This window comes from Rhopalosiphum padi, chromosome 1 (genome assembly GCF_020882245.1).
Source record: "Rhopalosiphum padi isolate XX-2018 chromosome 1, ASM2088224v1, whole genome shotgun sequence".
NCBI classification, from domain to species: Eukaryota; Metazoa; Arthropoda; class Insecta; order Hemiptera; family Aphididae; genus Rhopalosiphum; species Rhopalosiphum padi.
The window spans coordinates 14,009,678-14,028,070 of NC_083597.1; the positions used below are offsets into that span (position 1 = coordinate 14,009,678).

Sequence of the window (18,393 nt, forward strand, 5' to 3'; positions counted from 1 at the left end):
CAAAACACATTTTTGTAAACAAATTCTCTGATAAGATCAAAACATGTGGTCACTGTATACAATCATAAGTAGGAGGTTATATGTCAAGTATTTAAAGAGTCTTTGGTTCCTAAATGTCAATAATTCTAATCAAAACATCAATGTGTCATATTACCCTAATATGTCATATTAAGCCAGTCTCCCCTACATTGTACACAAAGTCTAAGTGGTAATGCATTTTTCAACATAGTTAATGTAAATAATAAAAAAATATACATGATTTAGAATTTAAGACAATGATTTTTTTCTAGATTTTAGTTCACTAAACTTTTGAATTAGATCTGAAATTCAAGTGTGTTAGTTACTATTCATTTGCACTCTTGATAGTTTCAAAAAAAAAAAATCGTTAATCGTTAACATGCTTACTGCGTCTTCAGCCTCCTTCTTTAATTTATGTTTTGCATAACCACTGAGATAAATGCTTTTTTTCTCAGACATTTTCAAATTTCAATAGTTTTTGGCACACAATTTGATTTTGAATAATGTTCGGTTACATAAAATACATTGGTTCAATAAATAGATATTATTCCAATAAATTGAGTTATTGAATCGATAAAAATTAAAATACGTTTCATAAAGCTATATAAGACCTTATTGAATCAATAAGTTATCGACCGTTAGTATAATTATTAATTACTAATTAATATTATACACACTATTACTATTGATTCATTAATCAACATAATAATGAGATAATGAGATATTCGTTTTTATTATTTTTGAATAGAATATTTATTTGGATATAAACTTTCACAAATTAGGAAGTACTTAATTACTTAAATCTTAAAGTAAACAGTTAAATTGTATTGTATAATGAATAGAAATTATAGAATCGCCTTTTCAGAGCCAGATGACGAATTTACGATAATTTTTATTGAAATACCACCGAAAAAGTTTTTATATTAAAATAGATATGACTGATATGAGCCTTTAGTAGAGTATGATGATTCTGATTTTTTATGCCGATTCAGGTAAGAGATGCAGTGTTTCATGCTTTCATGCAAATTCTGTATCATGGTCCACGGGCATGCTGCATTGCTACGTGTACAGATTACAGACTTAATTGGCAGGGTAAGCAAAATTAAAAAATGGACCCCAATACGGCAATACCCCATAAATATAATGTTTGTGGTTCAAGATATAATAAAATACATAATGATTTGTTCATGAACAAAACGATTCTTAATATTTATCTACCAATAAAATATTTTATTCAACTGACAAAACTAATAAAGCATAATGATTAATGGAGCATTGGAGCCAATTAATTATCGGATGATTTTTGTGCAACCGAGCATATGTTACCTAACTTAAATACAAGTCTTTAAAAATCATAAATTGGTTAATAATTTATTAATTTTGGCAATTTTGCTACAGTAAGCAAAAATCTTAATATTTATACTCTGAAACTTATCTTTTATTTGTGTAATAATTGTGTGTTAAACTGTTAAATATTGATTAGGTAGTGAGTTTTTATAAATAATAAATATTATGTTCATATGATAGCACGAAGATTGCCTGAAATCTATAAATAGGTAAGTACTATCTTTCTTACTGATAATTATTAGTTTGATTAATTTTATTTACTAGTAAAATTAAAATTATTCGTGTATCTAAAACCATTTAACAACATCTTCATATAATTGTATATTATCTTATAATTACTTAACTATTTATGTATTTCACTATTTCTTAATACGTATGGACTATAGACCCATATCTAGGTTAAATTATTGAGATTTTTCTGATTTAATATTCAAGCTTCTATTAGCAGTAAGTTAGTTATAACGGTGTCGGGTGTTGGTACACTAGTAACTTATGGTCTCAAGTACACTTGTACTTCTAGTACGATGGAAAAGGTAAGTGAAAAAGTGAACCCCAAACACACCCATCGACCGAAATTAATTCCTTTATACGCCAATGTGTCATATTGTATTACTCATTTTTTTATAATTATTGAAATAAATTATAAACATCGTGTTATACGGCTGACGAGTGTACTAAAAAATATGTTAATTAGTATAATCATAGACTACAGTTCACAAAATAAGTATAGCAAGTCTGTTTCATCCGCCCGCCCCCCAATATTAAAACCTCGGATTTTTTTTCACTAAAAATTAGCATGCAAAAGTTGAAAAGTTAGTGAAAAAAAAATCCGAGATTTCAATATTGTGTGTGTGTGGGGGGGGGGGGGGCTGGTGAAACGGACGTAAATGTAGCTTCTTACTAAATTTTCATAAAGTAATTATTGATTTACTTTAGGATTAGGACGACAGTATATTAGTATAAGATTTTTAATAATATAATAGATAAAACTGAATCCGGACTTTTTGTCCAACTTTTTTTAAAACGGACTTTTTGACCGATTACCACGTATATATTATTTAGATGTTTACACATCAGAATAAAAAAGGTAGATAAGTGGGTAGGTACCATTCTAGTATTCTGATAATCTGATGTGTGTACATTAAGTGTCTACTGGGTACTGGCTCATTGTAGTAGGTGTGTTAAATTTGAATTAAATTATGATATAATATCATTGACATTGGCGCACATACGGGCTTAGCACCCCCGGTTTATTTTGAGCTAAAAATATTATAAAAAGAGTAATTTTGCGTTTATAGAAATAAGTAATGTGTTTGTATTGATAATGCACTAATGCCACGGACGTACATGGTACATACTTTATACATAGATTATAATTTATAATACATGTACAATGTACAATATTATAATTACACAGCAACAAACCGGAATGATAGTAGATTAAAAAAATTTTATAAATATAAAAATAAAAATATGGCTACCGATTTAAATAAAAAGTGGCCTTTTTGGGACACTCTGTACAGTCAAATTTGCTTAATTGGGATACATTGAGTGGTGGTGATATATCTGTCCTCATTATCCGGCGGTTCCCAACCCGGGGGGGGAGGGTCTACCACTAATACCACTGTTCCAATAAACTGAATTTTAATGTAACAAATACATAATCTACTCGGGACCCTACTTATTTGTCCCCATTAAGAGGACGTCATACCAATATGTGTTGTCTTCATCTTACAAACGTATACCTACATGGCAAATTTTTGTTGCGGGTTCCTAGCAGTGGTCAAGTAAAATGTTTAATACTAACCGAGTAACGGGTAAGAGTCGAGTTTTAATTATGATATCGAGTACCTACTCAGGTAACGAGTAATAGCTGGGTTACCCGGAACATCTCTACTCAAAAATCATTTAAAAATTAAAATATGGTAAAAAGCCGACGAGAAAACACTGATAATCTTCTCCCTTTCTCAATCAAGCTAATTACATAAAATTGATCCTACTGAACAAAAATTTGCCATGTAGGTAAATGTTTGTAAGATGAAGACAACACATGCTGGTATGACGTCCTCTTAAGCTGTTGTCCCCATTATTGAGCCGTCCATACTCCCTATTAAGTGGATACTACTGTATATAGTTTATACAAAATTATATTAGTTATTCACTTTTGAGTAATAACATATACATAATAAATCATAATATATGTAGAAGATACAAGTCCCCATAAATATTGTTTTTTTAATTATAATAAAATAATTAACATAATTAATAGTTATTCATCACATAATCATTTTGTAAAAATTCCAAGTATCCACTGCTATTCATTTTTTAATTAATACAAAAAATAAAAATAGTTATTATTAGGGTGAATATTCAATGTGTAAAATCTAAAAAATTGTCATTCAAAAATGTAAAATACTTAATATATATAATAAATGTTATTTTATTTGTTGGAAAATATGTAAGAAAAATATTTTAAAAACAATTCAGTAAATTTAGATTTTGAAATAATGAGTTCAATAATAAAATAATCTCATTGTAAATATAATATTTTTAATCGTGGCCCATTGTACATTTTATGAGTTTTGTGTTTTCATATGAGTGCATATTTATTTATTTCATAAAAATTTAATAAAGAACTGAAGATATTACAAGCTAGTTATTTTTGCACACAATGTTGTAATACACATGTTACTTCAATAAATTGTTGTAATTATGATGTAATTATATTTTTTGACATTAATTTTGTTGAACTTTTCTGTTCCCCTTTGTTATCAATATATCATATTGTACAACAATTATAATTTTTAGTTGTTACAACTCATATAGACTAAGAATTTTTAATAATCATTTTTGACTAAAATAACAGATATAAATTCATGTTACTGGATGCTTGAAAAACTATCAATACTAAAATATAATTTTATTCATTGGGAAAGATAATATATTACTAAAAGTAAAGGATGTTAAAATAAATACAATTTTACAATAAATTTGGAATGTATTTGTTAATTATCATTGATAACAGATTACCTAATAATATTTTACAAATATTAAATTTACCAAGTACACTCTAATGGTTTCTTTCATAAGAATTAACCCCTACGTTATTTTATATAATTCATAGACTATAATATAATTATAATATAATTAAAAACAACAAAACAATCATTCATGACAAAAAAAACCATAATTGGCTATTCAAAAAAACATTGGCAATAATTATTTGGGTTTTAAGAAAATATAAATAGTATTCTTGGGTATTTAGATTATTTATTTATTTTTTTTATATGGCGGGAAACCGTTTTTAAAATGTAATATTTTAATATATTTAAATTTTTTGTATTGCCTAAAAAATAAAAATAATAAAAATAGTACTGATTCAACTATTTTTTAAATTATTATAGTAGGCAATTTCATAATAAATAATTTATATTTACATGATGAGTGTATTTATATCTTTAAATAATGATTAATTGAAACAGAAATGAATTTATAAAATTCACACGGTGTGGTTGATTATTGTCGAATTAAAATTAAATTATAAAATAATAGTTCACTTATTGTGAAAGAAATCTACAAGAATGGAATGACGAATAAAATGAATAATAAAAAATTTTTTGATGGTGACACATATGAACAACAAGTTTAAACACAAAAAGAATTTTACATCCGTCACCACAGTTTCATTCTATGATGTGCGCTAATTTTACTTAAGCTGGAGTAAACAACAACAATTCATTATAATATATATTTTTTTTTTTTTTTACAAACTTTTGTTTTGTTTTTGAATAACGATATATTAATGTGAAAAATACTTTTAATCCTCCAGATTCCTAAAAGCTTGCTGGATGTCGTCATATAACTGATCGAAGTCAGCACGGATTTTAGATTCACCGTCTTTAACTGGGTCCTATTAATCAAGACACATTTACTAAAAATATTCATATATATATATATAAAAAAAAAAAAATATTTTACCTTAAACTTCATAGAGGATAACTGGTAAAGAATATTGCCCATACTGTCCCTGATTACAGACCAAGTTATCTTGTTTTCAGATTGAGCTGTTGACTCGACAACATGACGTGCCATGTCATAAAAAGCAATAGTATTTCGTAACATTCCAACGGTTTTGTAAAATGGACAAAAACGATCATAAGACGAATAACTAAAAAAATATTCAAAATTATATGAGAATATTATAGCTATAAGCCAAATGAATTACCTGTTTTGTTGTAAGAAGTCATCTTTCAATAGTTTAGCAACTTCTAATGTAATTTTGTCAGATTCAGCTAGTGATGCTTTACCGACCAACTGCACTATTTCAGATAAATCTTCTTCTTCTTGTAAAATCTCCTTAACTTTGGTTCTTAGAGGCACGAATTCAGGGAAGTTCTTGTCATAAAAATCGTCCAAAGCTCTTGTATATTTACTAAAAAAAAAAAAATTATTGTTTAATAATATTCTAAACATAATTGGTAATTTTTATAAATACCTGTATGAAATAAGCCAATTAATGGAAGGAAAGTGTTTACGTTGAGCCAATTTCTTATCCAGCCCCCAAAACACTTGTACAATACCTAAAGTAGCTGATGTAACCGGATCAGAGAAGTCACCACCTGGAGGACTGACAGCTCCAACAATACTAACTGACCCTTCTCGTTCAGGGTTACCTAGACATTTTACTCGGCCAGCTCTTTCATAGAAGGAAGCCAAACGAGCACCCAAATATGCAGGATAACCACTAATACATAATAAAAACATTTTATTTAAATAAATAAATAGGTAATTATATTTTCTTAATATACCTATCAGCAGGCATTTCAGCAAGACGACCAGAAATTTCACGCAAAGCTTCAGCCCAACGAGACGTTGAATCAGCCATCATAGACACATTATATCCCATATCTCTGAAGTACTCGGATAAAGTAATACCTAAAAATTATTTTTATTTTCATATAACATTGAATTAATAAGACAGTCAGTATATAATATAATATTTATTATAGTCATTACCAGTATAGATTGAAGCTTCTCGAGCAGCTACAGGCATGTTAGAAGTATTAGCAACTAATGCAGTTCTCTTCATGATAGATTCAGTTACACCATCAACTTCAATAGATAATTCTGGGAAATCTCCTAGTACCTAATTGATAATTATACAATACATACAATTAATTATATGCACATTTCAAATGAAATTATTTTCATAAATATATATATTATATATATAATTTTACCTCAGCCATTTCATTACCACGTTCTCCACAACCAACATATATAATAACATCAGAGTTTGAATATTTAGATAAAGCTTGAGATATAACAGTTTTTCCACAACCAAAAGCTCCAGGAATGGCAGTTGTTCCACCTTGTACACATCTAAACAGATTCAACAAATATAAATATTATATAAGAAAAATAATAAGTTATAAATAATATTTAACATTATTTAACGTACGGAAATAGAGAGTCAAGTACTCGTTGTCCTGTTAAAAGTGGATAATTGGCAGGCAACTTTTCAGTAACTGGGCGTGGCTGACGTACGGGCCACACTTGCAACATAGTAAATGATGATTTTTCCCCATCAAATTCTGTTTCCAATATAATATCCTAAAAACAAAATAATGACTAAATTGATGTTCCATAAAAATAAAGTTATAAACTATATTTACATCAACTTTATAGTTTCCTGGTGGAGCTTGAAATACAACTGTCCCCTTAGCTTTAGGTGGCAACATTAACTTATGTTTAACCAGAGTATTTTCATGAACAAGACCAAAGAGGTCTCCTCCAGTTATATGGCTTCCAATCTTAATATTGGATGGATTGTAATCCCAAGTAACACTACGACCTAAAGCAGGTATGTTAACACCCTTGGGAATGTAGATGTTTTGGGTGAGCTCATTAATATCTTTTAACGGCCGTTGAATACCATCAAATATACTTCCCAATATGCCAGGTCCTAATTCTACAGAAAGTGGTTTTCCAGTTCTTAACACAGGGTCACCAACAGTAACACCAGACGTATCTTCATAAACCTAGAATAAATACATTGTATGATTAGAAATGTAATTATTTTAAAAGATAAAAATAATAATTTTAATATTATCAACCTGGATTGTTGCCATGTCACCTTCTAAACGAATAATTTCCCCAACCAGTTGAAAGTAACCTACACGAACCAGTTCGTACATAGCTGAACCAGACATCTTTTCAGCTGTAACAACTAAAATCAAAAAACAATGATAAAATAAATAAGTAAAAAATAATATACATAAAAACTCAGATAAATTAATCATAAGTATTAAGTAATTATACTTACCGGGTCCAGACACAGCAAACACAAACCCATATTCACTTTCATGGTCTTCATCCTCAAATGTCTTTAACGAAGTCATTTTCGTACTATTTTTGTCTGAACAATAAAGAAAAGGTTTAGTAAAATATATATTTATAATATTTGATAAAAATCAATACAAATAATATAAGTTAAATTAATTATGTAGGTAGAAATGTTGTATAGGGCTAACAAGGTATTTTAAATTAATTATTTACTCCTAAACTGCTTAATAGATAATATGACAATAACAAACCTATATATATTTATATAACTTCAATATGAACTTAAGAATACAAACATTTTGTTTTTTTTTTAACATTTTTTACTAACATTTAATATTAATGTAACTATTATATTTTCATGAAAATAATAATTAAAAGGCAATGTAATTATATTTATAAATTAAAGTCCAAATTACAAATAACCAGTAGTCAGTAAGTAAATATACATAATTACAAGTACTAAAGATAATATTAAGTATACAAAGTCAAATATTCTTTATTAAAATATCAATCTTGTACATGAATCCAATAATACTCATACATAAATAAAATATTTTACCTAATGATCCACAACAAGTTTTAATAGAATTCCACATACTTTATAATATATACTAAATTAAAATATGTGTAAATAATATACATTAAACATGAAATTTTAATTTATTAGAAAAATAAATATATATATAAATAATATATATACAATGTAACAAGTGGTACATTATGAACTGGGATAGAGAAATAGTTTACACTAAAATATTGTAGTTCAGCTTAAAAAATATTATATAAGTTACATGGAGCAACAAGAGTTTATAGATATTAAGATGTAAACCATAAATCACTGTAAATATTTTAACATGTATTTAATCCATTATCTAGGTTCTTGTTATTTACATAAAAAATATATTTTTAATAAATTACATAATTTTATTTGTAGTTATAAATATAAATAAATATACTTCAAATATATTTTAGAAGCTCGTGAACAAATAAATCAGTACTATTAAAGTGTACTCAATTAAACACAATTACCATTTAGTTAATTAATATCCAAAAATAAGGCGGATCCCGCATTAATTAGGTTAGGATTGGCAATGAACTAGGAGAAATATTTACACGCATAATTTCGGTATTTAAGATAGGATTTGAGGAAAAATCCAACTTAAAATTTTAATATTTCGTAGTATAGATTTGAGGGTGTTGGCCGTAGCCACCGTCAACGCCGTCAAAACTGGGAGGGTACCATTAAAGGGTTGATAAGTATTGATAACGGGAGGTTAAAGGGTGCAACGTCAAAAATATGGATGACTATTGAGTCGGTGTAAACATTCGTACAATTGTATTGAACTAAAAGGAAACATTTTGGTAAAAAAATTAATAATTAAAAATTATACTCACATGAATATCTGCACGGGCGTATCCTTTTTCGATTGAAACTTTGAAAGACTACTCCGAAAGCCACAACTCATACAGTGCTGCTACTGGCGGTGAATGGAGCGACCGCGACTTGAAAAATAATGGGTGGAACTCTAACCAGCTGACTAGGAGACGTCTATCAGCTGCATGTGCAACAACATAGATTCTAATGCCAACTTTATATATAATAAATAATAATTTTAAAATATTTTATATTACTTTTCTGTGTATTTTTGAAGTAAAAAATAAAAAGTATTGAATAAAATTATATATTGTATCAATCAAGGTAATTTTAATTACCTTTGTAGTTTGTATCAGTATTCTTTTTCTAATCAATTAAAATGAATAAATTAAAATATATTTTAGAATTGAAAATAGTTTAAATAATTTGTTAATTTGTATACAATAGAAACTAGAAAGAGATATTAGATAAAAAGTATCGAAGCATGATAATTTTGTTCATAGAACTATAGAAGCCTTGGTATTTGGTAACAACTAACTGAACTAACAATAATAAAATGAATACTTGTTAAGATAAATTAATGTAAATATGTAATAATGACAGAACTACAGATATAATGTGTATATAATTTAAAATAATGCTTAAGCCTATTTGACTTTGAGTGTTATGACGTATACTAATACCTATACAATATTACTATCATATTTTTCTAAATTAAATGGAATCCAACCAATCAAAAAGTTATTTATATTTAATATTATAATTACATTTAATTATTAGTAAAAAAATAATCTAAATGATTATAATATTTAGCCATTGAAAGTATTAAAATTGATGTATTATTATATACAATAATCATTAATCCTATACATAGGTTTAGGGTTTAGAGATGCATGTAATACAGGACCGTTTACTGTTTAGTGGCGCCCTTGGCGAATTACTGCATTTGTGCCCGCTCCTCACAATGGGAAATTTGCATTTGACAAGCCATGTACATTTCGTATAGGTAGAATCATGCTATAAATATATTCATCAACTACCCATTTTACGAGAATATTACCATCATATCAATTATACGTATAATATCTACAATATTCCATGCACAATGAATGGACAATATTTCAAATTATGTGCTCCAAATTTATATACAATACAATACACAAATAGAACGAGATTCCATTGTAAAAAAATTGTTAAAATAAATATAAATTTTTGAAATACCTATTGCGTGAAAAATTATTACAAAACTATAGTATTGAAATTTGCGCTCCTCTTAAAATTGTGCCCCTGGTCCATGTCCTCTTGCCCAGCTCTAAATACAGCACTGGAAGCCTGGTATAATAATATGAATAATTGTATAACAGCGTCATATCAGCACTCAGCACCATATAATAAACTATTTAAACTGTATATATTTACTGTTTCTGCGCATAAATATAGTCAATAGAAATAAAGACTGCTGAGAAAACACCTATTTTAGATATATACCGTATATATAGGTACACAATACACTAACCATTCGGAATATTTGGATAGACTGCTTGCTGGCAGCTTCGATATAGTAGCAGATGATAGCCAGATAGGTATTAAATATGGTATTTAGACAATTAGACTTTCCCCCTAGACTGAGACATTTCCATTTGAATCAATAATATTTATTTTTTTATAGGTACATATTATAATATAATAGGTTGAAAAATAGGTTCTTTGGGTTTACTCGAAAAATACGGGCATCTATATCTACCTACTATATCGTTCCATATGGAACGTGTTTGAGTTAACTAAAGCTGGTATAGGTAGAGGCGGTAGAGCAAACAAATTTGAAACAATATTTCGGAAGGGTGAAATAATAAATTTGCAATACTAGTGCAGTACCTACCTAGTGCGAATTAATCATGCGAATATTTGGCTTTTATTGGAGCTCTAAAGATGAGCAACTCAGGTGCATCAATAAAAAATTTTAAATTATAAAGCAAGAGGATTTCGTAATAATTTAAGTAATGATGACTGGCTAAAAAAGTTTTTTAAACGTTTTTCAAATAATAATATTTTAAATTTTTTAATTTCTGTAAGTGATGATCTTAGACCAGAATAAAAAATATTATTTAGGTTTTTTTTATTTTGTATTTTAATATTAATAATGTACCTATTTATTTGTATTTGCAGTAATTCGTATGTTTTTAGTATTTTTTAATATTTATATTAGTGCATTTTATATTTGTGTATTGGCAATAATGTTATTATAACGAATGCAAGTAAGTACACTAGCAGTTTGTGGGGTATCCCTATTCCAATCCACTCTGCTAACCATAACTTTAAATACTTCGATTTTTATAAACCGAAATACTCCAAAACATAAGACTTTGAAGTATGAAATTATAAATGTTTACCCATGTTGACATTCAAAAAAATAAATAATAAAAAAAATATAAAAATAAAAATATTATGAGTATAATTTTTTTTTAAATGTTATTTAATTTTGACTGGAAATTATGGTGAAAAAAATATTTTCGAAAATTTCAATAGATTTTGAAATAAAAAGTGTTAATCGATCAAAGAATCACCTTGTATATATTATATTTAAAAAAAATAAAATTCCCATATTAAAATAGCGACTGTATAGCACTATAGCGTAACCTGTAGATACTAGATATTTAATCGTATTTAGGGATTTTTTTATTTTTTATTGTTATTAAGTTTGGTTATATTCAGGGGTGGAGTAGGAAAACAATTCAACCCGAGAAAATTAATTTCATCTCGACCACTCCAGCTTTTTCATTTCTTGAATAGAAGTTATATTTCTTATTTTCTTATCTATTTGTATATTGAATTTTGTGTGTAAATATATATAAATAACAATTAATAAAATATATTAATCATAATTTATTTAAACTGTTTTAATATAATATATTAATAATATATTAATAATATTTAATATGTTCTAATAAAAAAAAATTAAAACACCAACTTAAATAAGCAAACTATTTTAGCTTTAATTATGCTAACACTTTTTTTTACTTATAATAATAAATCGTTTAATAATTTACTCTTTTCTCCAATGGAGTTAATTATTTCGTCATCGCAAAGTTCAATTAGTATTTTTTTTCTTGATGGCCATTAACATGAAAGTGTCTAAATGTTTATTATTCATAGTACTTCTTAGCTGGTTTTTATTTTTTTATTTTTGTATACATATTACATAGTGTTGAAAACGATCTTTCACACACTATTTGTGTTATGTCAATAAGAACTAATATGCCAACATCAAAGTTTATATAAGAATATTTGTTCGAAAATAAATTATAATTAATTAATAATTAAAGGCTTTGTAACAACAAAGAAAATAGTTTAGAATGTTAAGATAGCTTTTGCATGACTTTATTTTATACGATTTTGAATCTTTTTCACCATCTTCACACTAAATGTCATATTATTACCAATATTCGTCATTGACTGAATATTTAAAATTTAAATATTTCTATATACTAGAGAAATTTAATAATTCTAGTATGTTTATTTTTTTCATCATAATTGTTTCATTGATTCATTCAATAATTATTTAAGATTTGAAGATAGATAATGTATAGATAATCTACCATTCGGATTCGGAAATTCAGCATTCCAATTTTGAATGGTTCAAAATGGTTTGGCAATAAAGGAAAAAGATCAAATAACGATATATTATTTTTAATAAACCTTGTATAATAACATAAAATACTTTATTATATACTTCAACTTAAAATTGTTTTGCACTATATTAATTATTGATTCATCTTCTTTTTGTTTATCAGATTTCCTTTTTGCTTTTCTAATACGTTTATTTTCAAACTGGTTTTGAATATCACACATTTCTAAATCCATCTTAATTTTGTCATATTCAGTATTTTCAATCTCTAAATCAATTATGCATTGTATTTTTTATATGGACTTATCACATATTCACATGTCATTTTTGTATTTTTCATAACTCGTACTTCAATAACGATGATAATTAATAATTATTTTTAGATCTAATATAGGATTTAAAACTTTCATTATTGGATACTTTTAATAAAGCTATATTAATTAATTCAGTAAACAAAGCATTGTTAAATTTATCATGTAAGTAGGTACCAAACATTCTGCTAAGGATGGTTTGTTTTGTTGTCCATCTCGTTTTTTTCGATATCTAATTAGTAATAGTTATTTCGAAAATTATCAGGATAATTATTATTTATTACTTATTGACTTCCAAATATCATACGCTAGTAGCTAGATTCTTTAAACAGGGGCGTCCCTAGACAGTCTTCTAGGAGGGGGGGACCAATCCACCAATCTATTTTTTAAATCAATAATTATCCTATGCGTATATTTTTCAATAGTTTGGGTGAACTTAAGTTAATTTTACTGACTTAATTTTTTTTTTTAATGCGACTACAATACAAATAAGTTTACGTAACAAAGTATCGTTTCATAAATTCATCTTTAATATTTTTAATGTTTAATTTTTAGTGTTGATAATAATCTTAATATAATTAAGTAGTAAGTACAATTGTAGGTACATAGTTCAAACAATGAAATAAAAAATAATAAAATAATAATACTAATAGTATATTAGTATTAAGCACAAGCACAACAATACAATAAAATCAATTTTTCGTTTATTTTTTGCAAACCGGTCAATTATATTATTTGTGTCTAATTCTATATTTCTATGCACATGCATTAATGCCAGTCCAGTCAATTTAGTTATTACTTATTATCAAAGCTGTAATTTAATGCATTTGCATGTTTTTTTTTGCTAAACCGTACAATAAAATTGATTTGGCCAAAATTTGTTTTAACTTACAATAATACTAATACAGTTCAAATACCAAATCTTATTTGACATATTTTTGCATATTTCAGGGCATATAAAAATGCATGTTTTAACGATTTTTTTGTATAAATGTTTTTTTCGTACTATTTTATTTTTAATCTAGTATTTAACGTGTATTATATTAACGCCCCTTCGCGCGCCCCCTCACCATGGGTTAGGTTAAGTCTCTTCGGGGACGCGTCTGTCTTTAAAAAATACTAAAAATGATAAAATTGACTGAAATTGATGAATTAACGATACAAAGAAACGTTTCTAGTTTCTACTTAACTAGGTATTTTGTAATGTCATATATTATCAAGTTTCAAACGTGGCTATAGAACCAAACATGAACTTGTTCGAGTGCCGTTTTACTTTAAGACGTAAAACATTTGTATAATATATTAATAAATGTCTTGCATATTAGCTCTGTCGATTGTAGTGTTCCTAATAAATTCTAATACAACAATACAACTTACAAGTGATGTTTAATGTTCATGGCTATAGTGTCTACTGCAAGTAATACAGATTGTTACAACTTCAGTACATATATATGTTATACAGCGACTAAATGTTCATATATTCTCCATGTAGGTAGTAGGTACATACATATCTTGGTACAATTGAACACTAGTTTATCTTTGTAATATTCTGGGTAGTAGTGTAGTACCAAGAATCATTGAAAATTCAAAATAATATAAAACATATCTATTATCTAATTGTTTTATTTTATTTGAAATAGTAGACTTTAATATTGTATTAATGATGAGTTTGATGAAATTAAATTTTCTAATAAATAATGACTTTTTTTTATTAATTCAATGTTATTTACAATCTGTTTAAATTAAAACAATAAGCAAATTTGATAGATAGGAAAATTAAAAATAAATACATAATATGAAAACTTGGGGATGGAGCCATTCACTAACGATACCTCAGAATTTTACGTAGAATTACCCTCGTTTTTTTTTTATTTAAGTATCAAAGATACTAATACATCTATCGTATTAAGTCATTAAGACTTCTTTGCAGATACGTTTTAGATGTCATTAAACCAAAAAATAAAGACATATTTTTTATGAGGGGGTTGGGATGGTTCGATAATTTAGCATGGAATCTTTTATAATAAATTTTGGCAAGTTTCTTGACTGTGAGAATTTGGAGGTCTCAATGAAGAGATTAGTTTGTAACAAGCCAGGAAGCTACCGTTAGAATTCTGAGGCAAATAAATTGGAAAGCTTGGAGTGGGCATATACTAGAAGGTTTGGTAGGGCCCCAAATTTGAATGCAACATGACCAGACTGGAATTTTAGCTTTGTAAATTAAAGTTTTATATTTGATACACATTTTAGATTTGAGGAGAGTTTTTAGAAGATGAAGGCGAGAATTTGCCTGTTTGCATTTAAATTTTGCGTGATGAGCCTAAGTGAGGCGCTAGGATGACCCAAATATTTTGTTGAGGGATGGATTGGAATTGATCAGTTTTTAATATTTTTTAATATGAGTCGGTAAATCTGAAAACTTGTAATTAGGTTTCGAGCAAAACAAGAAATAACGTTTTTAACCACATGTATATTCTCAACATTATGTATTTATGTCTACGGATTGGTGAAAAATATTATATTACCAATAATATTTAATATTTTTCTTAAGTTAATCATTTAATATTTGTACACCTCCCAGCATCAAGTGCTCAAGGCAAGCATTTTGCTCACCTCACCCTAGTTACAACTCTGATCAACATTCAAGTATTCAACACAATTAGATTTTGTAATAAAAGTAAAAAAAAAATCAATATTTTTTAAATTAGTATATTTTTATTTTGTTTGTTATTGCTATATAGTTTCTTATTTAAAAATATAAGTTAAATAATAATAATAATAATAATAATAATAATTACATTATAACATTTATATAATAATTAATGATATTAAGTTTTTAACCTCTTAACCAAATAATTATTAAACCAAAAATTAATAATGTATTAAACGTTTAAATAAAGATAACAAAAAAATGAAAAACAAAAAAAATTTGCCTACTATAATTATAATGTAGGTATATAGCATAATATTATTTATTATTATCATATAACACTTATAAGTAACTACATACAATATGTATGGGAAATCGTACAAAATTGTGATTGTCCTTATATTAAAATGTAATAATTATCTTTATTATCAAATATTATTTTAATTAAAAAATGCGAGTTCTAGTTTTATATTTGTAATGAAAAAAAATAAAAATAAAATAAAGATATTTTTAAGATATAATTTTTGATATGTTAGGTAGTGGGATCTACAGTGAAATTACACTATGGAACGTTTGACCCTAAAATTTGAAATTGTTCATCACATTTTAACAATATACACATGTATTTACATTATTGATATTATTAACAGTGATAAAACTATGATAAACTAAAATAAAATAGGAAAATAAAATGATATTAAATGTTTTGAAAAGAAAAAAAGTAATGGCACATAACTGATTTACAAATATGCACTAAAATAATGTATTAAAATGTAATTATAAAAAATACAAATTTTGTGTAATTTGATATTTTGTATTTTTATACCTAAAATAAAACTAATAGTTTTATTTTAAAATGATGAGTTAATACTTATTTGTTACTACATTAACATTAAATAGGTTTTTAAGAAGAATGTAATGATGAAAATTATTTTTGATCTGTATTTTATAGCGAAAAAAAATTAAACAATTATACATCTAGTGATTAAAAACACTAAGATTTTAGTACAGAAAATATATAACCGTTCTCATTGAAAATAATTTTTTTTATAAAATTTAACTTTCTGCATAAAAAACTAGTGGGTGTTATCTCATATCACTACAAAACTATCTTTTTTTAATTTTATGAAATTAAACACTCAAAAATATGTTGGTGAATATGTTATTTTATATACGTTCCTATTCATAACATTTATCAACATTTTGATATGTAAGTACATATTATAATTATAACATACATATATTTAACAAATAATAATAATATTAATAATACTATTTATATTGTACTACAATGTCATAATATACTCTTTAATTTTCATGTTCATCTGATGTCATAGCAGTTACAAGTTCAGTAACAACTTTACCTAGATCACCTATAAAGAATAATCAAATAATTATTTTTCTTTAAAAATATTGTTATAATAATACTAACCTAGATTTTTCCATTTCCATGAACAGCTAACAAATAATGGAACATTAGTAGTATAAAAAATGTAATAGATAAAACAAAATGTCATAATATATATAAATATATATATATAAATATTTTTAAACCAATGATGAAAAATAATGATAATTTGTTTTGTTACTATTAGATTAAATGGTTCTATTCAAATACTTATATTACATAGAAAAATGGTATTTTAAACTATATTTTACCTGCCATGTGATGTAAATTACCAACAGCATGGTGAGATGCTGAAATTGGTGGAGGAGGGGGTCTCTCCAAAGTATTACGGCTATTGTTTTCTGACCAATTTCCTAAAAAAAGAATTATATTATAATAAAAGAAACAATATTTACTGAGATAAATTCATATATAAATATATTAATTACTCTAGACTTACCTGATTTGTCGGAAGAATTTTGCAAAGGAGAATCACAAGCTAATTGAGAAGCTGTTACTGACCTTGTTTGGAATGTTGCTGGCTAAAATTTAAAAAAATATATCAATATTATTTAATAATTATGTTATTGATGGATACCAAGACATTCATCTACAAAGTTTCATGAGAAAGAAATCATGTCATAAGATAACTGAATGACAGTTGTCTCCTGTGCGAGAAGCTTAAGGTTGTCTAAAAGTTTTTTTACCCGTGATTGATATCAGTCAATTTTATTCATTGAATTTAAATGGATTAGTTATCACTTATTAGTCTTATACATTAATATTATACATATTACAGGGAAAACTAAAAATGTTATGTCTCTAATAATATATTTTTACAGTTTTATAATATTAAATATTTGATTGATGACATAATATAACAATAATGTTAATTTTGATTAAATTTCTTATGAGTTTTGACAATCAAGCACAAGCAGATAATTTATAATTAGTAATTAATTTTAAAATTAAAATATTCATAATAACTATTTTTTTTTCTTTTAAATTAAGAAATTAAGTATAGAATATTTTTATATGCAATTATTTATATAATTCTCACTTACTTCTTCTAATAATTGTCTAAGTCTTTGCAATTGTGCTTCTAATTGTCTATTATGATCTTCCAATATTTGCATACGTGCTTCTAAGCGGCCTTTATGCTGACGTAACATTCTTGCCTCAGATACCATATCAACTTCACCATTATTATTGGGCATAATATTGTAAGACCCTTTACTTCCAGTTCCGGTTTTTAGTTTTTCATATTCTTCTTGCAAGTGTGTATTTTCATCTTCCAATTCTCTATAATTTTGCATTTGAATATTTAATTATATA

General features: G+C 26.2%; 2 protein-coding genes across 5 annotated transcripts in view; both read right to left on the minus strand.

The window, feature by feature from the left end:
* Positions 1 to 5,098: 5,098 nt before the first annotated feature.
* LOC132929126 (V-type proton ATPase catalytic subunit A) lies at positions 5,099 to 9,263 on the minus strand. The gene is made up of 12 exons (XM_060994240.1): positions 9,106 to 9,263; positions 7,691 to 7,783; positions 7,482 to 7,594; positions 7,041 to 7,406; positions 6,827 to 6,978; positions 6,606 to 6,747; positions 6,382 to 6,511; positions 6,174 to 6,300; positions 5,861 to 6,109; positions 5,591 to 5,797; positions 5,344 to 5,533; positions 5,099 to 5,275 (listed from the first exon to the last, which is right to left on the minus strand). The coding sequence occupies exons 2-12, from the start codon at positions 7,764 to 7,766 to the stop codon at positions 5,183 to 5,185; spliced, it is 1,845 nt and encodes a 614-aa protein (XP_060850223.1). The 5' UTR covers positions 7,767 to 7,783; positions 9,106 to 9,263; the 3' UTR covers positions 5,099 to 5,182.
* A 7,609-nt stretch (positions 9,264 to 16,872) lies between these two features.
* The window catches only part of LOC132929243 (dystrophin, isoforms A/C/F/G/H), a 56,150-nt gene continuing 54,629 nt past the window's right edge, over positions 16,873 to 18,393 (minus strand). For 3 of the 4 annotated variants that reach the window (XM_060994454.1, XM_060994473.1, XM_060994445.1), the window contains exons 64-67: positions 18,123 to 18,360; positions 17,519 to 17,600; positions 17,331 to 17,432; positions 16,873 to 17,044 (exon numbers count right to left, since the gene is read on the minus strand). In XM_060994454.1, coding sequence (XP_060850437.1) covers positions 16,980 to 17,044; positions 17,331 to 17,432; positions 17,519 to 17,600; positions 18,123 to 18,360 — 487 coding nt within the window. In that variant the 3' untranslated portion in view covers positions 16,873 to 16,979. Of the gene's footprint in view, positions 17,045 to 17,103; positions 17,130 to 17,330; positions 17,433 to 17,518; positions 17,601 to 18,122; positions 18,361 to 18,393 lie in introns of all 4 variants that reach the window. The other variant, XM_060994464.1, reaches the window with a different exon arrangement.

What these genes read in the sequence shown, in the direction of transcription:
- LOC132929126 (XM_060994240.1), bottom strand. Translation starts at nt 7,766, where the DNA reads ATGACTTCGTTAAAGACATTTGAGGATGAAGACCATGAAAGTGAATAT. An exon ending in GTGGTAATGAAATGGCTGAG is followed by an intron (nt 6,512 to 6,605) that starts GTAAAATTATAT and finishes ATTATCAATTAG; the next exon opens with GTACTAGGAGATTTCCCAGA. An exon ending in AGAAGCTTCAATCTATACTG is followed by an intron (nt 6,301 to 6,381) that starts GTAATGACTATA and finishes AATAATTTTTAG; the next exon opens with GTATTACTTTATCCGAGTAC.